General features: G+C 51.4%; 3 protein-coding genes across 3 annotated transcripts; all 3 read right to left on the reverse strand.

Annotated features, from left to right (window-relative positions):
• Positions 1–1,631: 1,631 nt before the first annotated feature.
• CYB5R1 (cytochrome b5 reductase 1) lies at positions 1,632–6,490 on the reverse strand. The gene is made up of 9 exons (XM_037070555.1): positions 6,384–6,490; positions 6,005–6,154; positions 5,814–5,886; positions 5,204–5,310; positions 4,880–5,009; positions 4,176–4,259; positions 3,254–3,339; positions 2,717–2,816; positions 1,632–2,427 (listed from the first exon to the last, which is right to left on the reverse strand). The coding sequence occupies exons 1-9, from the start codon at positions 6,396–6,398 to the stop codon at positions 2,255–2,257; spliced, it is 918 nt and encodes a 305-aa protein (XP_036926450.1). The 5' UTR covers positions 6,399–6,490; the 3' UTR covers positions 1,632–2,254.
• A 1,493-nt stretch (positions 6,491–7,983) lies between these two features.
• LOC119003925 (alpha-1,3-mannosyl-glycoprotein 4-beta-N-acetylglucosaminyltransferase-like protein MGAT4E) lies at positions 7,984–8,796 on the reverse strand. Its single transcript, XM_037070546.1, has one exon. It carries the CDS (start codon positions 8,794–8,796, stop codon positions 7,984–7,986), a length of 813 nt encoding a protein of 270 aa, XP_036926441.1.
• Positions 8,797–15,286: 6,490 nt separating this feature from the next.
• Positions 15,287–21,507, reverse strand: LOC119003929 (alpha-1,3-mannosyl-glycoprotein 4-beta-N-acetylglucosaminyltransferase C-like). Its single transcript, XM_037070550.1, has 3 exons — positions 21,402–21,507; positions 20,249–20,405; positions 15,287–18,158 (listed from the first exon to the last, which is right to left on the reverse strand). Exons 1-3 carry the CDS (start codon positions 21,504–21,506, stop codon positions 17,053–17,055), a joined length of 1,368 nt encoding a protein of 455 aa, XP_036926445.1. The 5' UTR covers position 21,507; the 3' UTR covers positions 15,287–17,052.
• Positions 21,508–26,944: the final 5,437 nt, after the last annotated feature.

A 26,944-nucleotide genomic window follows, 5' to 3' on the forward strand; every position in this document is an offset into this window, starting at 1 on the left:
GCCCTCAGTTTGCCTTCCGTTATTTCTTGTTATAAACGGCGAAACTGCTTCTACTTAGACTTGCTCGAGAACTCCCTGCTCCAGCCCTTGCTCCCACACTGGGGTTATTCTAGATGCAGAGACGCCTCGAGGTGGTGGGGTTAATTCTCCGTGAGGTCTGGAGTCACGGACCTGGGCTTCCCCCGGGCCAGCTTATGATCTCGAGCACTTACTGCACCCCTCCCTCCAAATGACGACTACCTTTTAAAACTTGGAGGGAAAGTGCTACTAAGCTGGGTTGAGGTAGTTTAGGCAGGCTCTTAATATGAAGCCAGATGCTTCATAAATGTTACCTATCATGTGTTGCCCGCTGTATAAAACCGTCAGGAAACTTCACTGACCACAGAGCTGACTCTATTTTCTTCAGTGGGACTCGATGTACGACCTTTGGCAAATCCTTAATCTTAGGATTATCATAAGGACTAAATTTTGAGGCTTTGGCACAGTGCCTGGTCCGTGGCTGCTAAATCAGTGACATTTTCTCCCTCCACCTCTGCATCTCCACCCCATCCATGTCTTGTGTCCTTACTATAGTATTAATCACACTGGGATTAGTTATCACGTCTACTGTACTCTGGACTACAAGCTCTCCGGGGGTCTAATCGCATCTTGAGCTGAACACAGTGCTTAGCACCTGACGGGTCCTTAACGAATATGTGCTGAGTGGACGAGGCAGATACCTATGCAAACAAGGGATCATGAGCTTGTGTGCAAGAACTTCTCTTTGCCAGGTGGCTTTACTCTCGGAGCCTGACCCCCCTAGGCACGGTTTTCCTTTCTGGAGGTGAGGAAGCCAAGGGTCTCCCACTACATACATCTTTGGTATTTATGTACCAGGGGGTGAAGAAGCGGCTGACAAAATTCCAGTAACAGAATTGACTAATTAATGATTCTGCCCTGCGGAGGGGTGAATTCTCAGGGTCCCAGAGCCTTTCTTTTAGGGGCCCCACAGAAAGCAATACATACTTAGATGCAGGAAAACAATGTTGACCTTCTTCCTGAGAGTGATGCATTGTTCTATCCCAATGGGACTAACAAAGATTTCAAGAAGCCGCCCTAGCGCAGCCCTAGGAGAAGGGAGTGGACTGGGTGGTGCTGTCAGAGCACAGGAGAAGGGCGGTCAGGATCTATGGGCCAGGAAGGCCAGCTCTGTCCAGGCACCAGCAGGGCTGGTGATGTCAGGTTACTTTTTAAAGGAACAGGCTTCTCTCCCAAACAGAAAGACAGTATTTTGATTTGTTTGCCAGGTACCCTGAGGGATGAATATGGTGAAGGAAGGGTCAAGAGAAGGAAGGAGGAAGAGTAGCCAAACCAAAGGACCCCTTAAGGAGTACCTGGACTCCTTAAAGAGTATCCCCTCTGAGCTGTACTCTCCCCCCCCCCCGCCCCCGCCAAAAGCCTCCAGGGAAAAGTTGAGCTCTGCTTCTACTGAGACAACTGGTAAGATGATCATTACACTTGGTGGCTGCTCACATTTCAGCCCAAGGTGTAACTGTTCAAAGGTTCTTTGAAAGACCTGGAAAAAATTCTGTGCTGGGAAACCCTTCCTCCCAGAATTCCCGGGCACAAATCCACAGACACAGCAGCAGTCCTTTAGGAGTAACACTGGGGCCTTCGCCCTGTTTATTTGCATAGCCAGAGGTTCCTGCCGTAAGCTCAGACTGTGGAGACACACTTCCCTCCAGCCTCGGCTGGATAGAGACAGACACACAAATGCATATTTCAGATTCTTCCCTCGAGGTCTGCAGTCTGAAAGAGCCACTTCCTCCTTCCCTGCAATCTGTGTAAGACTGGCCTAGAAGTCTGCTCAACTTGCACTCACACACACAACCTGCTGTGAGTTAAGCACCAAGTAGTAAGAAAACCCATCGCAGACTGTCCCTTTCACCCAAGACACAAAGAAGAGGGTGATGCCATCCAGGAACTAGCCGGTGTTAGAACTGGCATATGTGCTGCCTCCTTTCTGACCCATGGAACAGACTGCCCCATGGCCTGACCTGGACCTTGTATCACGGAGATCTGGGAGGGGGGCCTCCCAGGGAATGCTCAGCCTTGACCTCTCCCAGAGTTACAAGGATGCTATTTCTGTAGGTGCCATTCAGAAGTCAGCTCCAGAGAAAGACAAAAGGCTGGTCCTGTCGGGAAAGAAACCTAGGGTTTACAGCATTCGAGTACTGACCAGGACAACTGCAGGGAATGGGAAGCGAGGGGACGCTCAGTAGGTGAACCGCATCTTCTGCGAGTAGCCCAGTTTGTCCAGGTTGGGGTGGCAGGCCAGCTGCACCATTGGGGGAGGCCCACAGAGCAGCAGCAGCACATCGTCCCCCGGGGTGGGCAGGTGCTCCTGGATCATGTCTGCTGTCACAAAGCCCTTGCTGTAGGTCCAACCTGAAGTACAGGGACAAACTGACACTCCAGACCCATGCTGGCAAGGCCTGCACAGCCAGAAAGGCTGTTGGGGTGTCGAGCAGGATGGCTACACTCAGCCTGCCTCAGCAGCACAGGTGTTCCTGCCTCCCGCCCAGTGAACAGGAACCAGAATGGAAGGGCTGGGAGCGCACAGCACCCCTGCAGCCCGACTTGGGAGTTTGGCCGTGTCACGGAGGGTTGCTCCACTAAAATAGAACCCAGCAGGGGCAAGGCCCTGATTTTTCGATGTGCAGAATTGGGAGGTTACCTTCTGGGGGATGATCCAGGGTGAACCAGAGCTTAAAGCGACTGGGATGTCGGGCCTGCAGCTCCTCCAAGTCCTCCCGTAAGATTATGTCCTTTTCAGTCTGAAGTGAAAAGGGGGAGCAAAGTCTTTAGGAACCTTCTCAGGCCCACATAATGCTGTCCAGTCAGAAGAGAAAAAGAATGCTCAAGTTCTAGGCAGTAAGCACAACTCTCAGGTCGTTAGCATAAGAGGAAGGAGAGAACAGCCTTTATTTACACAACACGAAGAAACAAGATGGAGTATTTAACAAAGGAAAGCCAAGGTGCAAGTTTTATGCTCAGGAGTAGATTCCCAAAATGTTTTCTTCTCTCCTCGTGGGCCAGGGAAGAAATATGGCTCAGGGCTCGGTCTGCTTATTGTAGCAGAGGGTCCTCTACCTACAGGGGACACCCTAGGCAGAGGCCAGCACAGGCACCAGCCCACCTCTGTCCATCGGTGCCACACTGCTGAGCCCACCTATGCAACTATGAAGTCCCAGGATTAAGGAAAAAAACCAACCTGGTTGGCAAAAAGCAAATAGCACTGGGTTGGATCTTCAGGGTCTTTCAAGATGGCCCGGATCAGCTGGAACATCGGGGTGATTCCTGCATGGAGACACCCCACAGTGAGACATGGGAGCTGCAACCCACCTGTCTGAGCCCCTCAGTTGACCAATGCTTCCATCTGAATGCTCCCCATTCAGCCCTGCACCCGGCTTTCATCCAGTGTCTAAATCCTCCAATCTCCTGTGTGTTCTCCAACACCCACATTTCTGGGCAGGTATGCCTCTTACCCCGAACTCATGAAATTCATATCTGGTAGCAGAATTGTATGAGTTCACACTGTTGAAATTCTTCTAAGACTCTTCCTCTGAACGTCCCTTGTTGGCTAGGACTCAGGCGTCATGGGTGTCGATTCGGTGTGAGAGCCCTGGAACACTGCACTTGCGCGTTAAGTGCAAGTACTTCAGGTGTGCACAACTCAGGTAGAGTGGGATGGAAACCCTGTGGAAACCACCTAAACCCTCTGAACCTACATTTTCTGTAGAAGGAGACAGCAAGCACCTACTTCACAGACATAAAGAGACTAGCATAGTGCCCAATAGGTAGAAGTGTCCAATGTCCATTGTCTTTCTCCTCGACTACCCTATTTCTAGGTCTTTCTCTATTTTCACTTAAAGATTACAAGACCTGTTCCATGCGGGTCTTGGGAGAACGCACGTGATTTATTTCTCATTCTACCAGTCAGGATGTGTTTTTTTGGTTTCTACCTGGTCACAATTTTGTTTCTAGGTACTGGGGAGCCCTGGACAATGCTAGGAATCCTAATAAAGAGCTTGGCTATGATTCCTAGACCTTCCAAGGGTCACTGGGAAGTTTTCACGGCAACATCAGCAACATCTCTCTCTCTCAGGACAGAATGACTCCCAAGCGACACACACCTGTCCCGCCGGCGATCATGCCCAGTCTCTTCGCCACTCGGGACTCCGGTGGAGACTTTTTGTCCGGCTGAATGCTAAAGTTCCCTAAGAAGTGAAGTACAGAGCGGGTGGGAGAGCAGCATCGATAGAGGAAACCGAGAAAACAAACGCAGAACCAAAGACACATGCCAGGCCAGTTTAACAGTCGTGACAGAATCTGACCCTGGAGCCCGTGGGGATGTCTGAGTTGAGCCAGGTCTAATAGCACACATGAGGGACAGCGGGGCCTGGGCCATGTGTCCTGTATTAACTGCCAGTCCATTTAGGGCCACAGAGTGAGTCAGCAGCTGCCTCTGGCAGATGGTCACCCCGGTGAGGGTGGCAGGCCTGGTGCCAGTGTGACTCTGCTTTCCCAAGTGTACAGAGCAGTTCCAGAGGCTGGCTAACGTGCCCAGCGCTCTCCCCGGGGCAGGGCTGAAAGCGCTCTCTGGCTCTCCACACAGCTCAGCCTAAGGGGCGAGCCGGGAGGAGGGGCTGCTTCCTGACCACCTACAGCTGCCGTGGCTGGTTAATTCAAGTGGATAGGGAACCCGTTCCAGTGACAAACAGGGCTGATGTTTGCAGGAACATCATGGCTCTGTGAGCAGGAAGGGCAGCTCTGGCCCATCCACATGGTGCGTGTGCCCAGAGGATGGTGGACCTGGGGGGTTGGTTGTGGCCATCACCTTTCCCCATGTAAGTGAGCAGCCCACTTGGCCCTCGGAATTCCACCACATCCCCAATCTTCAGGCTGTTCAGGTACTGAGACATCTTCCCTCCCTCAGGAAATTTGGGGTGCACACCCTTCAGGTAGACCTGATAAGACGGAATAGAAAATGCGTTACTTGGACTGTCACTGAGTTCTGAGCCCTGCTGACTGAGCCTCTGAAGGGTACACGTGCACTCGGCACATCCACACAGAACATGCACCTCCTTCTATCCAGCCAAACCTGCACGTTTCCCAGAAAGAGTGGAATAGGGAGCTCCTGGGGTTCCCTCCTACCCCCTACCTTGATGACAAGATCCACATAGCCTTGGTCCTCATCACTGGTGACAGGAGTGTATGGCCTGATGACCAGGCTGCCATCAATTCGGGCAGAGAGGTAGACGTGTCTGCCTGGGGGCCGTGCAGAGAACTACGTGAGTGTGGCTTGTGGACGGGCTGCATTCCACTCACCTTGTGGAAGTGCAGGGAGGTTAGAGAAGACAAGAACATCTTGCTTCCCAGTGCGGTCCCAACCAAGCAGGGAGGACTCATCCCTTTGAACTCCCGGCTGGACCCTTCCTAAGTGCCCCATTGGAGATATTTTTATCAGTTTCTGCAGGGCCTTAGTTGCAACAGCAGGTGAGTTGGGGCGGGGTGGGGGGCGTGCAAGCAAATCCTGCAGGAGGGAGGCAGAACTGCTGAGTGTTAGACACCTGGGGCAGCTGGTGGGGGAGGCACACAAGCCACACCCTACAATGGCCCGATGGCATCTCACAGCCTGGAGGATCCAGCCAGGTGGGGAAGGGGAAGGACCGTGGAGGGAACAGACCAAAGCAGCGTGTTTCTGTTTTGGGAGACTGGGAGGGGAATCGCTCCCTTAGGATACGAGGGAAAGGAGCCCACATTTTCCTTACCCACAGGCAGCCCCAGAGTGTGCTGGGCAGTGGGCAGCGCAAAGCGGAACCTTTTGGTGTTGTGGCTCACAGTCTGCAGGATGGACGACAGAGTTTTACTAGAACGCCCCAACCGCACAGGAGACTGTCGCTTCCCAGCAGGAGGGGAGTTCTGGTCCCTCCGCCGCCCTACCTTTCCCTCCACAACTCACCGTCTTGTCTATCAGTCGCAGCAGGTACTTCTCATCGGGGTCCAGGAGAGTGACCCGTGGCCGGCGGGACCTCCGAACCAAGTAGGAGCCCAGAGCCAGGCCCAGAAGAGTCAGCAGTCCCACCCCCAGGGAGGCGAGCAGGCCCGGGCTCTGTGGGGAGAGGAGGCAGCGTGACCGCCCCGCGGGGGAAGCGCCCCGAGGTGGCGACCCCAAGCTCCAGCGCGGGAGCAGGATAAGGCCTGAAGGGTTCCCTGGGCAGGGTCCCGGGACCCCAGCACCCAGAGCGGGGACGGCGGTGAAACCCCCTGGTGTACAGCTGAGCGGCCAGAACCGGATGGAGCCGCGTCCCCCAGGGCAGGGAATAGAGCGTAGGGCTCACCGGCTGGAAGCCCATGACCGAACCCTCTGTCCTCCGCCGCAGCCGCGCCCGCGGGCTGGACTGCTCCCACAATTCGTCGTGGGGCGGGCAGGGGGCCTGGAAGGAGCCGGAGGCGGGGGCAGAGGCGGGTCCTGGAGGAGTGGGGCCCAATCAGTGTCCACTGGAATGGTGTGGGCTGGCACAAGCAGAGACGGAAGTGGCGTAAGGCCAAAAGAGGCGGGGCTTCTCGGAAAGGGGCGGACTCCAAGACGGTTGGCCTCCCGAGGAGAGGGTGCTGGAAAAACATGGTCCCGGCGGAAGCAGGTAGGCGGAGGCGGACGTAATATTGAGCAGGGGGCCGGAAGTGTAGGGCCTGGCAACAGCAGGTTCAGAAGGGGCTTGGGGCGAAGGGGACGAGGCCGTAAGGGGTGGCGCCTGATCTAGAGCCGCCGTGCCGGAAATGGCTGTGTGTGGGGCCTAGAAACACCGGGGCCTGAAAGGTTTGGTGCCGGAAGAGGCGGGGAGGCTAGAGGGGAGGGCCTAAAGCAGATGGAGGCCGGAAGGGGCGGGAACCGGAAGTGCGGGGCCTGGCAAGAGCCGGGCCTGAAGGGGTTTGGGGCCAGCAAAAGCGGCAGTAAATGTTTTAGGCTTCGTGAGCCCTACAGCCTGGATCGCAGCTACCCAGCTTTGTCCTGGTAGCGCGAAAGCAGCCCTAGGAAGCATACACGTGATGAGCATGGCTGGGCATACTGCCCCAGCAGGGTCTCAGTGTCGGCACGTTGCAGGATCGGGCCTTTCTGTGGTCTGCATGTGCCATCCCCGCAAATTCATGTTGAAATCCTAATCCCCAGGGTGATGGTGGTAGGAGGTGCAGCCTTTGGGAAGTGGCCTTGAGCCCTCATGAATAGCATCAGTGCCCTTATCAAATACCGTAAGTGCTCCTTCAACCACTTGTGCCAGATGAGGACATAGCAAAAAGAGAGTCGTCCATGGACCAGGGAGTGGACCTCTACCATCACCCAATCAGCTAGTACCTCGGTTTTAGACACCCCAGCCTCCAAAACCACGAGAAATAAACTTCTCTTGTTCATAAGCGACCAGTCTGGAATTCTGTTACAGCAGCCTGAACAGACTAAGGTGTGTGGATGTGAGCCACCGTCAGGCCACCTCTGTGATCACGGTACTATCAAGACTGTTGCCACTCTAGGTAGGGTGATAGCTCTTTCATGGAAAGATCTGAGGGTGTGACACTTGTGTGCAGATTGGAACCAAGGTAGTTCGTGGTGAGTCCTTCCCTCTCTCTGACCCTTGGAAGCCGAAGGGATATTGTCTCGTCTCTTCCCCGAATCAGACTGTTACCTATCTCAAGTGGCCTACAAAAATCAGAATCAGGCGGAGCATACATCTCTGCTCGCCTGGGAAGTCTGGCTTCCATCTGTGGTTATAGTGTCATTTTTAACAGTTCTTTCTTCCAGTCTCTGAAGTACCCCAGGCTGGACAGTAACTTACATGGTCACCCTACTCAGAGTGCACAGGCCTTGGCCAGTTTCTAGCTTTATTTCTTGCCGGTTGTGAAGACTGCCTGCCCAGGACCGGTCCACGCAGAACTCCCTGTGTGCCTCTAGCTCTCCTCCTCCTCGGGCTGCGTCCAGACCCTGATCTGCCTGATGACCAGCCAGGAGTCCTGAGAGGCCAGCACCAGCAGCCGTATGCAGCTCGGCTGCTCCACAGAGTCTTTTTCATAGAAGACCCTCTGGTCCAAGTGTCCTTCCACCAGTGGCCCGAGCAGGGCGTAGCGAGCACAGCCTTCGGAGTGTGGCAGGAGGCTGTAGCCCAGCTCCACTTGGCCCTGCTGCAGCCGGTACAGCCCTTGTTTGTCGGAGCCTGTCAGCACCTCTACCCGGGTGACATCCTGTGGCCTTTCCCAAACCACTGTCAGGTAGTTGCCCCTTAGGGGATCGAGGGTGTAGTAGCTCTCCTTGTTCAGAACATAGGCGTACTCGGGAATCGTGTTTGATATTGTCCTCATGTCAGTGAGGACACTGGCTACGGGGTTGTCTGGCTCACCGAAGGCCGGTTCCTTCTCCATAGGAAAGCAGGTGTCCGCAGGCACGGAATAACTGCGCACAGGGTAGAAGACTGAGGAACTGAAGCGAATCGGAACGTGCTGGGCCGAGAGAAGGCGGAATTCGGAAAGTAGCAGGTGAGTGGGCACGTCCTTGGTGAAGAGGAGGAGGAACGCAGTCAGGCGGGCAAGGTCTCTCGTGTGGAAGACTTTCCCGGAAAAGCTCAGGCTGGAGAACTCCAGGGTCACCCAGGGTCGTTCTTTCCAGGCTGACAGTGCCCAGTAGATGGCAGAGACAAACTTGGGGGTGCACCGAACACAGTCTTCCATCATCAGAAAGTATTCAGAGAGATTGAGAGCAAAGTTCATGAGGAGGGTGTAATCGGCCTTCTGCCTGGAGTACACAGTGGCACAGGGTGAGGAGTCACCAGCATCACCTGGGTCTCTTGGGACAGGGGGGCCACCGAGCTGGCCGTGGATCACGAGCAGCTCCTGGGCCTCAATGTGAGGTTGGAAGAGGCTGGAAATATCGGCGGCCATTTGTCTGAGCCACTCAGGGTCAGGGCCTGACAGGTGGACCAGCACCACGATACAGTGCAGCTCTGGCCCTGAGGAGGCTTGGAACAGAGACTGCAGTGTGTCCAAGAGGGCACTCCCGTGAGGACGCTGCACTGAGGAGATCCCCACTGTCAGCAGTTCTAGGGGTGATGGGACAGAGGGCACCGTTAGCACTTTAAGGTGGTGATGAGACCCTTCTCCACTCTCCCCTTTGTGCCAACACCTGGGACAGATTCCAATTTCCTTTCCCTTGGAGAGTGTGGTCGATAAGAGGTTGATGTCTAGTCAGAGGCTGTGACGAAGTTCTCGTTAGTCAGCACTTGCAGGGCGGTTGGGGGCATTTTATGAAGGACAAGGCTCCTTCTGATGGGGAGGCTGCCAAGTACTACATGTAAATTTGCTGGTGTGGTAGATTAACCTGGCCTTGACCTTAGACCTGGGTGGGAGAGTCTGCAGGGACCGAGGAGCCCAAGGGCTGCAGTCCAGGGCCCAGTGAGTCGTCAGCTGCCGAGCTCAGCTCCCTCCCTGGGGGGCCAGTCATGAATAGGCTGCACTGGGGGGAGATCCCTAGCGGCCACTGTGGACTCTCCACCCTGTGAGGCACTCAGGGCAGCAAGTGGGAGTGGAGCCTGCACCCAGCGCCCATGCACAGCTGTCCCCAGAGCCCTGCTTTCCCCGCGATACCAGCTCGTTCCCTTCCCCTCCCATACCCTAGCTTCATGACGGATTGCCTGTGTCAGTCCCCCCGTCTGGCCTCCCCACCCCCACGCACTCTTCTGCTGGGGAGGGGCCCCAGCCAGGACTCTGTAGGCAGCATGCTGGAGAACAGGGGGCCTTTTCTGCATCTCCCTGAAGGTCTCCATGTGGTTCTTGCTTTCAGAGTTGGTTTGTTCCTGCTCCAGATGCTGTAATATCTTCTTCTTTTCCTCCTGCTGAGGATGGATAAGCATCAGCCCTGAGCTTCGCCCTGCTCCTCTGGAGACAACTGAGGACAAATCCCCTTTTAGGACAGGCTGGGCAGTCCCCAGGTCCAATCACTAGGGAGCCCAAGCGTCAGGGTTCGTGAAGTGCTGTTCCCACCTCACCTCGAGAACACGTGTGCTCTGGGAGGGGCAGTGGGCCCCGGGGTCTGGGAAGTGGTGCTCTCCGGTTCCGTGCAGAGTACCCCGGGACTCCCCAGGCTTCTGCAGGGGAAGAACCCACCTCCCCCACCTTGCCGCACGTCTCACTTCTCCCCCACCACAAGCTGGCAGCGCATCTGTCTGCTCAGACTGTGCCGGGTCTGTGGCAGATGCTGAAGGCCAAGCGTGCCTTGTCCGTAAGGAAGTCACACCGGGTGCCTTGATTCTGAAGCCCTTTCCTCTGCTCTGTTCTGGCCATACCCTTCCTCACACCTCTCAGGCTCTGCTCTCACTGGCTGGACCGTGTGGGGAGGACATGGACCCCAGAACCAGAGCCTGACCTTCCCCACTGCAGACTTGTGCATGTGGGAGGAGTCCCCATCATCCCCGTCCCCGCTGTCCCCAACGGGAGAAGGGGAGAAACACTGCCTCTCTGGTGGCGAGGGGGGAGGTGGCCCTGGGTAGCCTTCTCTCGCGCTGGGCCTGCCCTCAGCACGGCGGTGGAGGCCTGTGCAAGGCTTCCTCCCTTCCACACTCAAATTTTATCCATAGCGAAGGTGGATTTAATATTTATCTTTAAAAATGTTGTTTTAGCCCTGGCTGGTGTAGCTCAGTGGATTGAGTGCGGGCCTGTGAACCAAACAATTGCGGTTCGATTCCCAGTCAGGGCACATGCCTGGGTTGCAGGCCAGTTCCTGAAGGCAGGGGATGCACGAGAGGCAACCACACATTGATGTTTCTCTCCCTCTCTCCTTCCCTTCCCCTCTAAAGATAAAGAAGTAAAATCTTAAAAACAAACAAAAAAACCTCTTTAAAAATATTTTTTAAGCTTTGAGGGTACTTTTTCATTCCATTTAGAGACAGAGGAAGGGAGAGACAGAAACATCGATGCAGAAGAGAAGCATCGATCAGTTGCCTCCTTTACATGCCTGGACCAGGAAGCAAAACTGCCCTGACTGGGAATTGAACTTGCAACCTTTCACTTGCGGGGTGATGCTGCAACTGATGGAGCCATAGTGCACAGGGCCGTATCTATGGTTTTCGGACGCATCCCTGGATCTTCAAGACCCTTCTCTCAGCACTGCTGTGGTAACGCTAGAACTTTCCTCCCAGCTGAAGTGTTGGCGGGTGGCCCAGCCTCAACACACGGCACTCACCAGCGACAGGCCACGCTCCAGGGGCTCTTCCTCGTCATCCTGGAGGAAGAAGCTCAGGGAGAGGAAGGACACGGCCACAAAGGCGCATTTCCACAGGCAGCGGTGCATGGTGCCAGGCTGGGCCATGCAGCAGGAAGGGAGCGGGCCTGGATCCCGAGAGCCTCCTGCCAGGAAGCCAGGAAGGTTGTCCTGTTGCCCAGAGGCCTCCCCTCCCTTCCCCACCCCTTCCCCACCCCTTCCTCCTGGACACCTCTGGCACTTCACTTTCTTAGCCTCTTCCACCCGTGGTGCGCACCCACCCCCCCTTATAACCATCTAAAGAGAAACAAGGCTGTGGACCTTGGTTCTCTTCAGCCTCTGCCTTCACCTCCTGGCAGGGTCTCCAGGGGAAACTGGAGCAGCGTCTTACTTGTCTGTTCTTGGAGTAGAGGCCCTCCTGGAGAGGAACCCTTCCCTAAACTCAAACTCGAGGTACAGCCTCCACTGGTCCTTGCCTGCTAGCTCCTCATGAGTTTTTGTGTCTGATCTCCCTCCCCCCCCCCCCAGCATTATGTTGCAAAGGTGAGAGAGAGAGAGATTAGAATCAAGGCAGAGGGGCCACTGGAAAGGCTTGGCCCTCCACCCCCGGCCTGGTAGCTGTGGTGGGCACCTAGGAATGACCAGGAATTTCTATGCTGTGGCAGTCTTTACCCTGTCTGTGGAGCTGCAGCCACTGGAGACTGTTTGACAGACAACGTGGCTTCATAAGTCCTCAGAGAGCAGGATTTCTTTGAAATCCATGAGAAGAACTTCAGGGTTGTAGGGCGGGGCCACCTCCCAGGAGACCCTGCCTGACAACCATTGTTCGCCCTGAATGGGGCTGCTCAGCACCCTGTCTCACAGAAGCACCTGTTTCTGGGTACAGCGGGAATAGGCGTGAAAGCCAGCTTTCCGGTCTGACCTCCAGCCCAGAAGCCAACAGTTAACTGTCGGTTTGAATCAAGTTGCTAAGGGTCGATACTGAATGATCCCTTCCCTTATTAGAAGGGAACCATCCACGTTTATAGGACATCTAATTATAGGGTGAACGAGTATCATTATTCAGTTCACAATAATTTTTAATTTCTACTGTGATTTCTTCTTTGACCTATGAGCTATATTAAGAAATGCTGCTGGACTTCTGGCCAAGATGGAGGTGTAGGTGGAAACACTGCCTCCTCGCACAACCAAGTTTAAAGACAACAAAGTTTTAGTAACAAAAATGAAACCAAAACAGACAGAAAATTGAACTGTACGGATGTCTGACAACAACGAACCGTTCAGCCAGACCAGTAAGAGGGGCGGAGTCAGCGGCTAGCTGAGCGGGGTCCTGCAGGAAAAAGTGGCCAGACTGATCCAGGTGCCAGGCGGTGGTCGGCAGATCCCAGGTGTGGGGTGGCAACGGGCGGAGCCAGTGAGGGCGCAAGGCGGCTGGCTGACTGTGGTCACACATTTGCACGCAGATAAACCAGGCAAAAAAACGAGCAGTGAGACAGACCGCACAAACCAGGGCCCCAGCGCTAGGAATTAAAGCCTAAAAGCACCAAATGGAAAAACTTTAGGGGGTCGAGGTGCTGGGAGAGGCTCCCAAGGTCACAGAGAGTTTGTTGAAGAGACCCACAGGGTCCTAGAGGGTGCACAAGCCCAGACATCCGGGAACCATCAGCAGAAGGGCGCAATTTGCTTGCGGGAAGCAGCAGAGGGGACTGAAATCCGAGAGAGAGTGTGCACGCGCACAGGAACAAACGCCATTGCCCCTCTCTGACCCCGCCCCCACATACAACTCGGCAACTGGGTCGCCCCACCCTGGTGAACACCTAAGGCTCCGCCCCCATACGTAACAGGCACAAACAGACCAAAACATGGCTCAAGAGGAACAGCTTCAAAGCCCCAGAGCCAATACTTCGACCAAGAGATAGGTAATCTATCAGATGTACAGTTAAAAATACTGATGATCAGGATGCTCACAGAAGAGGTTGATTTTAGTCACAAATTAGAGGAACAAATGAAGGCTAAACTAATAGAAATGAAGGGAAATGCACAGGAAACGAATAGTGATGGGAAGGAAACTGGGACTCAAATCAAGGGAGTGGACCAGAAGGAAGAAAACAATGACCAAATAGAAAAGAATGAAGAAATAAGAATTTTAAAAAATGAGGAGAGGCTTAGGAACCTCCAGGACATGTTTAAACATTCCAACATCCAAGTTATAGGGGTTCCAGAAGGGGAAGAGGAACAGCCATGAGTGGAAAACTTATTTGAACAAATAATAAAGGAGAACTTCCCCAGTCTGGCAAAGGAAATAGACTTCCAGGAAATCCAGGAAGCTCAGAGAGTGCCAAAGAAGTTGGACCCAAGAAGGAACACACCAAGGCACATCATAATTATATTACCCAAGATTAAAAGGAAGGAGAGAATTCTAGAAGCAGCAAGAGAAAAGGGGACAGTCACCTACAAAGGAGTGCCCATCAGACTGTCAGTGGATTTCTCAAAAGAGACCTTACAGGCAAGAAGGGTCTGGAAAGAAGTATTCCAAGTCATGAAATCCAAAGACCTACATCCAAGATTGTTCTATTCAGCAAAGCTTTCATTTAGAATGGAAGGGCAGATAAAGTGCTTCTCAGATAAGGTCAAATTCAAGTTCATAATCACCAAGCTCTTATTATATGAAATGTTAAAGGAACTTATCTAAGAAAAAGAAGATAAAAAGTAGGAACAGTGAAAGGACAGCAAACTCACAGTTATTAACAACCACACCTAACACAAAAGCAAACCAAGAGGACAGCTAGATCGGGAGCAGAACCATAGAAATGGAGATCACATGGAGGGTTAGCAACAGGAGAGTGGGAGGAGGAGAAGGGGGGAGAAGGTACAGAGAATAAGTAGCATAGACAGTAGATAGAAAATAGACTGGAGGAGGGCAGGAATACTATAGGAAATAGAGAATCTAAAGAACTTGTGGCACATGGACATGAATTAAAGGGGGGAATGGTGGGGGAGGGGGTGTCGGGGGGGAATGAAGGGGGGAAATGGGACAACTGTAATGGCATAATCAATAAAATATATAAAAAATAAATACAGTGCCTAAAAACTGCTTAACTTCCAAATGTGTGTGGATTTTCTAGATACAAAATTATTTTACTTTTACTCATTTTTGGTTAGAGAGTGTGTTTGGCATGATTACAATCTTTTAAACCAGGGTCACCCTTTCCCCTCCTCCCCCAGTCTTGACTCTCTGGCTTCCCTTCTAGATGAGCCCTTGAATGTGAAGCAGATCTGGCCTATGACCGTCTGCCCTCATGTCCTTGGAAGTGTGGCCCCCGCTGGCTGAAAGGAGTGGCCATCTCAGCTAAGCTAAGCTTACCACCCTCCTGCCGGTGTGAGGCCTGGCCTGGGGCCCGGCCCCCGAGGCCCTTGTGGCCAGGCATCCTTGACAACAAACGCCTGATCTTTCCTGTAAACCCACAATTCTCAGTTTGGGGGAGCTGCGCTGTGCCCCACGTGGACCTAAGCCTGCAGTTTGGCTCACTCTTCACCTGTGCCCTTGGCACACCTGCAGTAGGGCGGGGCCCCAGCTGCACCAGGCAGGGAGAGCAGGGGTCACCCCTGGCGAAATGGAGCCTGACCCTCTCTCTAAACCACTGGGATCTGCTTGTTTTGTTTAAAATAGAGTTGGTGAGGTGGCCCAGTTTTTTATCTGGGCTCTACCCCAGCCTTGTTTGGGTGGCTGAGTTGGTTAGAATATAGTCCTGATACACCAAGGTTGTGGGTTCAATACCTGGTACAAGAAGCAACCAACAGCCCTGGCTGGTGTAGCTCAGTGGATTGAGCGTGGGCCTGTGAAGCAAAGGGTTGCCGGTTCAAGCCCTAGTCAGGGCACATGCCTGGGTTGCAGGCCAGGTCCCCAGTAGGGGACACATGAGAGGCAACCACACGTTGATATTTCTCTCCTTCCCACTCTCCCCTTCCCCTCTCTCTAAACATAAATAAATAAAATATTTTTTAAAAAGAGGCAACCAACAAATAATAGTGGAACAACAGGTCGCTGTTTCTCTCCCTTCCTCTCTCTCTCTAAAATCAACTTAAGAAATTTAAAAAGGAAACCCACCCCACCTGTGAGCCGCACTTCTGTGCATGTGCAGCTGCGTCTTACCCAGGGGATTGGTGGGAACTAAACCCACCACTGGAAGCCCTGGCGCAGGCTCACCTTGGGGAGCCACCCACCATAGGAGGGTGTGCCTTCTGGTTTGTAGAAATTGTAGCAGTGTGGCCTGGCTGAGTCCACTCTGAATCCCACACCAAGATGAGACCCGTGTGCAGGGAATTATGGGAGGGGGTGGGTGGTACAACATAGCCTTTGAGGTCGACCTGCAGGTTTGACCCATGGGAATGCAGGAGGGCGGGGCTGTGCAGAAGGCACCATGCACACCAGCACAGCATCAAGAAAGCTTCAGACAGGCCAGCGGGGACAGTCCTGGTGCCCTTGGAATAGGCCCACCCTTGCAAACCTCAGCCATCATCGCCGAGAGCTTGGTGGCTTCCCTGGTGGTGTGACCCAAACCTACATTCCTAAATGGATTCCAAATTCCCCCACATGTCTGGGTGTCTCCCTCTCCCTGTTCTGCAGTTGCAGGTGCCTTTGGGAGCGTGTCTGGGGGGTCTCACAGGGCCCATGTGTCTCAGGGTTTCCTTCCAGGGACCTGCTCACCTCTTCCATCAGCACATGTAGACATGAAAATTGGCTTAGGTTCAGGGATGAGGCCAGGGCTTGTGACTTACCAGATGGCCTAGTGCCTGGTGCTCCCAGAGCCGCTCCCTGCCACCCTTACTGGGTATCCCCACTCCCCCTCATCTCTCTCCCGCTGCCCTGTCTCCAGACGCTCCAGCCCATGTGTCCACTCTGGTGACAGCTCATGTGGACGCAGCACCTGGCTTTGGATTGGAGCTCTTCCCTGACATCTGTCTGTCTTAAAGCTCTGCTTGCTTGCCTCCCTGCCACCAAGGGTGGCCCTTCTCCAGCTAGCAAAAACCAGGTGCTGCACATTAGCTGTGCACAGGGCTCAAACGTTGTCTGGGAATCTCATAATCTCATAGCTAAACTTAGCTAAAAAGGTGAAGTATCCCAAGTTTTCACCATCAGAAACATAGTCCCAGAGATAAGACTGTGCTGGACACAGGAGCTACCAGAAACAGTGAGCGATTTTCAGTGATTGTGAGGCTATTTAGAGAGGAGCACCTGGCATGTTGGGGGGGCGGGTCTCGGACAAGAGGACTCTGCCCGATGTGAAGGAACCGGTGTCGTGGAACGACTGCCTCGGGTGCAGAGGAGACTCCAGGGACACTGGCCTGTTTCTGTGCTGCCACACTGGATGTTCAGCCTTCAGTGAGTCCACTTGGTGCTGGTGGAGAAACAGGCCTCCCCACCTTCTTCTCTCGTGTCCAGCTAGAGTCTCAGGGCATGAGTGCCAGCCAATCCCACCCACTGTTCCTGCCCCAAGTGAGAATTCTGAATGGGGGGCTTTCAGCAGAGGGACCCAGGAAGGGTTTAATGAGCCCACCTCATCTACCAGTGCCTCTGGAACCAAGAGCATGTCACCTTCTCCCTTGAACATGCTGTGTCTTTGGGGCCAGCAGTCCTGAAAGGGCTCAACAGTGAAAGGCACCCCATGGATTTCAACATAGTAATGTTTGGGGTTTTAAGCTCTGCAGACTAACCTCCAACCTGACCTGTCCCAGAACTCCTAGGGGCCCCTCCACTTGAGACACAAACTTTACTCGGCCCACAGGCGGATGTGCCTGAGCACTACTGTGGAGGGTGTGCGGTCTGTCACGAGCACACGCACGCACTTCACCTTCCTCCCAGCCCTGTGTGACAGCACCCGCTTGTCCAGGCCACCATCCACCAGGGGCCCCAGCAGGACATAGTCATCACAGTTGCTGACCCTGTTGCTGGAGTCATAGCCCAGTTCCACGTATCCCTCCTTCAGCTGATTCTCATCTCTCAGGTTGGAGCCAGTCTGCACTTGAACTCGGGACACTTGGGCAGGTGTGTCCAGAACCACAGTCAGGTGGCTGCCAGCCTCCACTGACTTGGCATAAAAGACGTTCTCGTCCAGGCTGTAGGCGCTTGAGGGAACAGAGTTGTTGGCAGCCTCCAGGCTGGTGTGGATGGAGGCAGCTGGGTTGCTGGGAGAGCCGATGTTTTCCTCCTCAAAGTAGGAGGAGCTGCCCGAGTGCTGGAAGAGGGAGGGCAGGAACCGAACTGGCGTGCTCTGCATGAGGTCCTGAAAATGGGAGAGGAGCTGGGCACAGGGCATTTCCTGGTGGAAGAGGAGAAGGAAGTGGGCGATGCGGGGCAGGTCTCCAGTGTGGAAGAGCTTCCCGGTGAGGCCCAGCTGGGAGAACTCCAGAGTCACCCAGGGCCGGTGTGCCCAGCCAGACACTGCGGTGGCTATCTGGGTCACAAATCCGGGGGCACAGTTCACGTCATCTTCGACTATCAGGAAGTAGTCAGAGTACTGGGTGGCAAAGTTCATGAGGAAGGCATAGTCCCTGTTCTGCCTGGAGTGGAAGGCTACGTGGGCAGGAGGATCACCAACGGTTTTCTTCAGGTCCTTCGAGGGCAGGCTGCTTGCAAGTGGGGTGGTGATCACTACAAGCTCTCTGGCCTGGATGTGGGCTTTAAACAGGGCTGAGAGGTTGTGGGTCATCTGAGCAAGCCACCCGGAGCCCTTGGGGTCAGGGCCTGCTGCGTGGAGCAAAACGGTGAAGTGTTTCCGCTCCGACGAGGAAGAGGCAGAGAAGATGGACTGCAGGGTGCCCACGAGGTTGCTCCCCTGGGGAGGGGGCACTGCAGAGATGCCTATGGTCAGCAGTTCTAGGGGTGGGAGAAAAGAGGGTGTTTGTTCACTTACAGAAGTGAGAAGATAGTTGCCGTGGGTGAGGCCGTGATACTCTCAGATCTTTCCGTATGCCAACTTAATGAGTTCCTGTGGTTATTGCACATTTTTTCTCCCCCAGGCCTAAGTATGGCCTATGTTAGGAGTTTAGTATCTGGTCACAAGTTGTTTTTTTTAAAAAATTGCTGCCTTTCAGCAACTATTGTGGGAGAAATAAATAAAGATGATAAGCTAAAAAAACTTGCATTTATGTCTCTTCCCTCCTAAAATCCCACTGGAAAACCCGAAAGGATGCCATTAGAGAACCAAAATATTTGCAGAATTCCTGGAAGACCGTGAAAGTGCAAAGGAGAAGTGTAAGTAGAAAAATTCATAGTTCAGAAGACACAGAACACAAATGCACAGGTGCATCTCCTTACCAAAAGCTTCAGAGGAATTCTAAGTGCAAACCACCAAAAGAAAAAAAAAGGAACGAGCCCTTGGGTGGTCGGTGGGACAGTGTATCAAAGGACCGCTTCCAGAACCACTGGACTAATGACCACAGGGCTGGCTGTGGCCACACCCACCACAGGTGGACGTGCTTAGGGTTGCTGTCAAAGTGAAGTGGAAGGTCTGCCTGGCCGGGCCCATGGGGTGAGTCCTGGGGCTGCAGGGAACCCCAGGATGGAAGCACGAGCTTGAGGCCACAGTGGGGAAGGTGGGGGCACATCAGGTGTGGCATCTGCCTCCAGGATAAAGCCCAGTGCTGGCCCCCTGAAGGTGACATTGGGACGCACAGAGGTTTGCATAAACTTATGGATTTCAGGTTTCGGACCACTGAGAGTTTATCCTATTGATGCTCAAATTGTTCTGTATGTGGCAAATAGCCTTTTGAAGTTAGATCCTCAGCATTTTTGAAATGACTAGTTATTTTCAAAAGGTTCCTCACTCTACTGTGACATTCTCTGTCTTAGACCCTGAGTCCGTCGTTTTTCCAAGGAACCTGGTTCTTTTTCATGGAAAACAGCATTTAACAAGCACTCATCGCTGGTGGGTCATTTCTAGGCCAGCAGACAGACCTAAAACATGTTTTTAAGAGATAAACACATCCTGAGTTTACACAGATACTTTGCAATGCCCTGAATTAAAAGCACGTTTAGCTGGCTTTGCACAGTGCAGCATTGTCGCCATGAGGGTTATGCAAGGTGGGACTGGTGCTCATTTTAAAAGATACATTTGAGCCTAAAGAATAACTAGTTTTTCCTTACTCTGGGTCCTTATATTATTGTTGTTGTTTATTGATTTGAGAAAGAGAGACATCGTTGTGTCGTTCCACTTATTTATGCATTGTTGGTTGATTCCTGTAGGTGCCCTGAGGGATCAAACCCCCAGCCTTGACGTATGGGGACGACACTCCTACCACCTCAGCTACCTGGCCAGGACAGAGTTCTTGTCTTGTTAAGGCCAACACACTTAAGCCCCCTTCACCTTAACTGTATTTTATTGACACAATAGCTTAGTCCTGTCCTTTCAAGTCTTAAACTATTTCAACCAGAAAAGTTTATTCTGTTTTACGGTTCATTTTTTCTTATCAAATACCATCACAACTTACGGGGATCAAATGCGTGTCAGAGCTGGACCTCGGGAGGGTATGCAGTATCCATGGGAGAACCAGTGTCCTGACTGAGCTGCAAATTAAAGGCCACATCTCGTCTAGGCATAGACTTCAGTGCGGTCCCCACCCGGAAGAGGATGCTGCACGGGTGGTGAGGACCACAGACAAATCGAGCTGGAGTGTGGTTCTGAGACTAACCAGTGGACAGATGGCTCCGACACTGGGTGAAGTCACCAGGCAGCCAGACAAGACGGAGCTCTGGGGTGCATCAGCACTTAGGGGTTGGAGAGAGAAGATAAAACTCGCGAAAGACACTGGGAATCTACCTGTGAGGTGGGAGGAAAACCAAAAGAGTTTGGGACCCTGGAAGCCACTGGGGAGCATTGGCAAGTGTGTGTGTCAGATGCTGTCACGGTCCCTGCCCCTTCCTGCCTGACCTGTCCCTTCGAGAGCCAGACCCTGGTGCACACTCACTTTTTTTGCCAGGAGGGGCTCCAGTCAAGATTTGGGAGTTCACATTTTTTAGTGGCTCTGAGTTTTTCTGCATGTCTTTGAAGGTTTCCAGGTGGTGTGTTCTACCAGGGTTGAGCTGCATCCGGGCCCTCTGCCAAGCCACCAGCTTCTTTTCCTCCTGAGAAAAGAGTAGGTTTCAGCTCTGAATCATGCTTCTTGGGAATAAGGGCTGGGTGGGTTCCCTTTGCACCACATAATAAAACATCTCCAGGATCCACGGCAGGTTGCTCAGGGCGCAATTCAGTTTCTTCCTCACCTTCTTGGAAAGTTCTGCCCTGTGGGTTCTCACATAGGTTATGGGTTGGGGGTGAAGGGAGTGGGGCTTCTCTAGCTCTCTAGGGTTACATGTAGGGGATGAGGTGCACCCGTCCTGGCCATTCCCCACCCCACCAGTCATCTCTGCCTAGTCCAATGAGTCACTTGTTCCCAGGAAGGGCAACCGTGAGAGGGGAGGCAAGGGGATGCTTCTCAGCCCTTTCTGTTGGTGGTACTTCACCCTCCAAATTCATTCACCACTCTGCTTTTCTTTCTTTGCCTTTTCTGGGTTCTGGTGGAATTTCCTCAACCACCTACAATTTTTCTTGGCTTGGAGAAATGACAACTTGGCTGAGGTTCAGGATCCTATGGTGTAAAATGGGGATAAAATGGGTAACTTTATAACCACACGAAATGTGTCGTTTCTTCACAGCCTTGGATTCGCTCCTCCAGAGTGCTACGTCCCGTATTGCCCCATCAAAGAAAAATACATTGAGTTCTCAGGCTTTAATATCTTTCTTCTTCAACTGTCTCAATGTTAGTGACAATTTTTTTAACTTTCTGATTTTTTTATGGAGAAAGAGGAACAGAGAGATGGAGGGAGATGGAGAGGGAGAAGGAGCGGGGATGGGGAGGAGAGAGATTTGTAGATCCATTCACTGATGCGTTGATTGGTTGCTTCTTATATGTGCCCTGACCTGGGTCAAATCTGCAACCTTGGTGTCCCAGAAAGATGCTCCACTGAGCTGCCCAGCCAGGGCTGTCGTGACAACTTCACACAAATGGATATTTAGCGGACACCTCCTTTTTTTCTGTCCAGGGAGTTCAACTTTGCCCACCCCTAGTCTCTGGCACTCACCACGGAGAGGAAACTTGAAGGGTCGAAGGGGTTTTCTGTGACGAAGAAGAAGACCAAGAGCACTGCTGTTGCTGTGACAACGAGCACCCACAGGGACTCTTCCATGGTGCCACTCAGAGAGCTGTACTTCCACCTAGCTGTTGAGAAGAGTTTTCATTGGACAGTTTTTTAAAAAAGACTTTATGTATTTTTAGAAAGAGGGGATGGGGAGGAGGAAGAGAGGGCAAAAAAACATCGATGTAAGAGAAACATCGATTGGTTGCTTCTTGTACACCCCCTGACCAGGGACTGAACCCGCAACCGAGGCATGTGCCCTAACCAGGGATCAAACCGGCAACTTTCTGCTTTGCGGGACAACACCTAATCAACCACACACCAGTCAGGGCTAGGGTTCACTCTGGACGTCATATGTTCCATGAGTTTGGACACGACACCTTATCTGTCAATATATATTTTCACTGCCCTAAATATCCTCTGAGCTCTGCCTATTCATTCTCCCACCCCAACCCCCGATCTTTTTACCATCTCTATAGTTTTGCCTTCCACAGTCACATAGTTGGAATCGCACAGTATATAGCTTTTTCATATTGTTTTCTTTTACTTAGTAATGGGCATGTAAGGCACCACTGTGTCTTCTTGTGACTTGATAGGTTATTTCTTTTTAGTGCTGAATAATATTCCGTTACATGGACATACCACAGCTCATTTATCTATTCTGCTGATGGACATCTTGGTTTCTTCCCAGTTTTGGCAATTATGAAGGAAGCTACTATAAATACTTGTGGGCAGGTCTGGTAACATGTTTTCAACTTCTTTTCTGTTGATGATCTTTTTTAAAAATATTTTATTTATTTATCTTTAGAGGGGAAGGGAAGGAGAGAAGGAGAGAAACATCAATGTATGGTTGCCTCTCGTGAGTCCCCTGCTGGGAACTGGCCTGCAACCCAGGCATGTGCCCTGACTGGGAATTGAACCGCGATTGTGCGGTTCGCAGCCCGCGCTCAATCCACTGAGCTACACCAGCCAGGGCTCTGTTGATGATCATACTTAGGATTCCTTGTTGTGTGAGGGCTGTTCTCTCTCTCCCTCCCTGCTTTTAAGATTCTGTCTTTTGAGGACTTCTGGCCAAGATAGAGGCGTAGGTGGAAACACTGTGCCTCCTTGCACAACCAAGTTTAAAGAAAACAAACTTTTAGCAACAAAACTGCAACCAAAACAGACAGAAAATTAACTGTATGGAAGTCTGACAGCAACGAACCATTCAGCCAGACTGACCCAGGAGCTCGCAAGCGGCAGTTGGTGGATCCCAGGTGTGGGGTGGCAACGGGCGGAGCCAGTGAGGGCACAGGGTGGCTGGCTGACTGTGGTCACACATTTGAGCACCGATAAACCAAGTGAAGGAGTGAACAGTGAAACAGACTGCTCAGGCTAAGGCCCCAGCAATGGGAATTAGAGCCTGAAAGCACCAATTGGAAAGACTTTTGGGGTTGAGGTGCTGGGAGAGATTGTTGGAGAGACCCACAGGGTCCTGGAGAGTACACAAACCCACACACCCAGGAACCAGCACCAGAAGAGCCCAATTTGCTTGTGGGAAGCAGCAGGGGGGACAGAAATCTGAGAGAGAGCGTGGGACAAGTGCCATTGCTCCTCTCAGACCCCGGCCCCACATACAGTGTCACAACCCGGTGACCTGGGTGGCCCGCCCTGGTGAACACCTAAGGCTCCGCCCCACATACATAGCAGGTGAGAACAGACCGACCATTATGGCTCAAGAACAGCTCAAAACCCCAGAGCCAATACTTCTAAGCAACCAAGAGATAGCTAAACTTTCAGATGCACAGTTCAAAAAACTGGTGATCAGGATGCTCACAGAAGTGGTTTATTTTAGTCACAAATTAGAGGAACAAATGAAGGCTAAACTAAGTGAAATGAAGGGAAATGTACAGGAAACCAATAGCGATGGAAAGGAAACTGGGACTCAAATCAAGGGAGTGGACCAGAAGGAAGAAAACAATGACCAAACAGGAAAGAATGAAGAAACAAGAATTCCAAAAAAATGAGGAGAGGCTTAGGAACCTCTGGGACATCTTTAAACGTTCCAACATCCGAATTACAGGGGTACCAGAAGGGGAAGAGTAACAGTCACGAGTGGAAAACGTATTTGAACAAATAATAAAGGAGAACTTCCCCAATCTGGCAAAGGCAGTAGACTTCCAGGAAATCCAGGAAGCTCAGAGAGTCCCAAAGAACTTGGACCCAAGAAGGAACACACCAAGGCACATCATAATTACATTAGCCAGGATTAAAATGAAGGAAAGAATCCTAGAAGCAGCAAGAGATAAGGGGACAATCACCCACAAAGTAGTTCCCATCAGACTGTCAGCTGATTTCTCAAAAGAGACCTTACAGGAAAGAAGCATTCCAAGTCATGAAATCCAAAGATCTACATCCAAGACTGCTCTCTCCAGCAAAGCTTTCATTTAGAATGGAAGGGCCGATAAAGTGCTTCTCAGATAAGATCAAATTCAAGGAGTTCATCATCACCAAGCCCTTATTATATGAAATGTTAAAGGGACTTATCTAAGAAAAAGAAGATAAAAATATGAACAGTGAAAGGACAGTCATTAACAACCACACCTAAAACAAAAGCAAACCAAGAGGACAGCTAGATCAGGAGTGGAATCATAGAAATGGAGATCACATGGAGGGTTAGCAACAGGGGAGTGGGAGGAGGAAAAAGGGGGAGAATTTACAGAGACTAAGTAGCATAGATGGTAGGTAGAAAATAGACAGGGGGAGGGCAAGAATAGTATAGGAAATATAGAATCTAAAGAACTTGTGACACGTGGACATAAAAGGGGGGAATGGTGGAGGAGGGGTGTGCAGGGTGGAGGGGAGTGAAGGGGGGAAATGGGACAACGGTAATAGCATAATCAATAAAATATATTTTAAAAGATTCTGTCTTTTGAAAGTTTGATGATAACGGGTTGTAGTGTGGGTCTTTTTGTGTTCGTTTTACTTGGAATTCATGGAGCTTCTTAGAAGTTCATGTTCAGCAAATTTGGGAAGATTTCAGCCATTATTTCTTCAAACATTCTCTCTGCCTCTTTCCCTCTCTCCTTCCCTCCTGGGATTCCCATGATGGATGTGCTGGCTGCCCTCTGCTTTAGCTGGGACACCTGCTTTCTTCTGCTCTCAGGCATTGGCTCCCCTGGTTCACAGGTCTTCAGTTTTGGACTGGACACAGCACCAGCAGCTTTCCTGGGCCTCCAGCTTATAGACAGAAAACCATGGGATTTCTCATTCCCCATAATTTGGTGCACCAATCCCTCACAATAAACCTGTTTCCTATATATCCTATTGGTGTTCTCCAGAGAAACCAACACAGGCACTTATTAAGGATCTTCGAATGGGATCAAGTCAGATACAGGAGAACCATCTCCTTTTCTGACTTGACATTCCATCCCCCCCGGGCATCTGAGGAGGCAGGAAGGAAATGAAATACATTTACAAAATTTACAAACATATATGTTTTCAACATGACACTGAAAGTCCTCACTGTGACTGGAGCTGTAGTCCCATCTGAGATTGTTCTCTTCTGTGTACACAGGAGCTGAACTCCACACATTCTGAGTGTTCAGGACTTTCCTCAAAGTCAAGAAGAAAATTGTTGGGGGGGGGCGCGGGTAGTGCTGAGATGAGGCCAGAATATGCATCCTCTGAGGCAAGAGGAAGCTGGCCCTGCTCAGATGACACCACCCTGACAACCATTGTTCTCCCTACACCCCCGCCTCACACCAAGCACCACCTCCTTGCTGAGGGTCTCCAGGAAGAGGTGAGGAGGTCCTCATGGCAGCTGTCTGGGTTTCTGACCTAGATTCCACAGTGTGGGCTGTGACTGGGCCACCTTTTTCTCCAAATAAAACAGTTTTATTGGTGACCTGGCTGGTGTGGCTCAGTGGATTGAGCACGGGCTGCAAACCAAAGGATCACTGGTTCGATTCCCCGTCATGGCACAGGCCTGGGTTTCAGGCCAGGTCCACAATGGGGGATGCAGAGAGGCAACCACACATTGATGTTTCTCTCCTTCGTTCTCCTTCCCTTCTGTCTAAAAATGAGTAAATAAAATCTTTAAAAAAATTTTTTTAAACTCTTGTTCAAGTACAGTTTTCTGTCTTGTATTCCCAGCCCTGCCCCCCCCAGTGCTCCCCACCTCCCTCCCATCTCCACCCCCCCTTAGTTATTGTCCATGTGTCCTTTATACTTGTTTATGTGAGTCCTTCCCCTTTTCCCCTGTGATTCTCTCCCCTCTCCCCTCTGAACCCTGTCAGCACCTTCTGTATTTCAGTGTCTTTGGTTACATTTTGCTTGCTTGTTTGTTTTGTTGTTTAGATTCCTGTTAAAGGTGATATCATATGGTATTTGTCTTTCACTGCCTGGCTTATTTCACTCAGCATAATGCTTTCCAGTTCCATCCATGATGTTGCAAAGGGTAGGAGCTCCTTCTTCCTTTCTGCAGCATAGAATTCCATTGTGTAAATATACCATAGTTTTTTGATCCAGTCATTGACTGATAGGCATCTAGGTTGCTTCCAACTCTTGGCTATTGTAAATTGTGCTGCTATGAACATTGGGGTGCATAGGTTCTTTTGGATTGGTGCTTCAGGGTTCTTAGGATATACTCCTAAGAGTGGAATTGCTGGGTCAAAAGGCACGTTCATTTTTAGTTTTCTTAGAAAGTTCCATACTGTTTTCCGTAGTGGTTGTACCAGTCTGCAATCCCACCCACAGTGAACTAGAGTCCCCTTTTCCCCACAACCTCTCCAGCACTTGTTGTTTGTTTATGATAGCCATTCTGACTGGTGTTAAGTTGTATCTCATTGTGGTTTTGATTTGCATCTCTCTGATAGCTAGTGATATCGAGCATCTTTTCATGTGTCTCTGGATCCTCTGTATGTCCTCTTTGGAGAAGTGTCTGTTCAAGTCCTTTGCCCATTTTTTAATTGCGTTGCTCGTCTTCTTTGAGTTGAGTCGTGTGAGTTCTTTGTATATTTTGGAGATTAAACCTTTGTCTGAGGTGTCATTGGCGAATATGTTTTCCCAAACTGTTGCTTCTCTTTTTATCTTGATACTGGTTTCCTTGGCCACGCAGAAGCTTTTAAGTTTGATGAGATCCCATTTGTTTATTCTTTCCTTTATGTCCCTTGCTCTAGGGGATAAATAAAATCTTTTTAAAAAGTTTTACTGGTATTTTCCCAAGTATAAATACAACACCTGCTCAGTGGAAAACACTGAGTCAATGACAACAGAGCTACCAAGTGTGGCAATCTGAGAACAGGTAAGTCTTATCTCTGCAAACTTATCACTATCAATTTCCTTGGACAACTTCCAGTTTCCACTTATCCCAGACACGCTTTTCCCTCAAACTCTTCCTCTTCTTCATCTTGTCTTAAATCTGCCTTTTCAACCCTCACCTCCCTCCCTGCATTCTTAGACTGCTCTGGATGAGATACACATTTAAGCTACTAAGGAAAACCAAGTGA

This window comes from Sturnira hondurensis, unplaced genomic scaffold (genome assembly GCF_014824575.4).
Source record: "Sturnira hondurensis isolate 20B ecotype Veracruz unplaced genomic scaffold, ASM1482457v3 Scaffold0018805, whole genome shotgun sequence".
NCBI lineage: Eukaryota > Metazoa > Chordata > Mammalia > Chiroptera > Phyllostomidae > Sturnira > Sturnira hondurensis.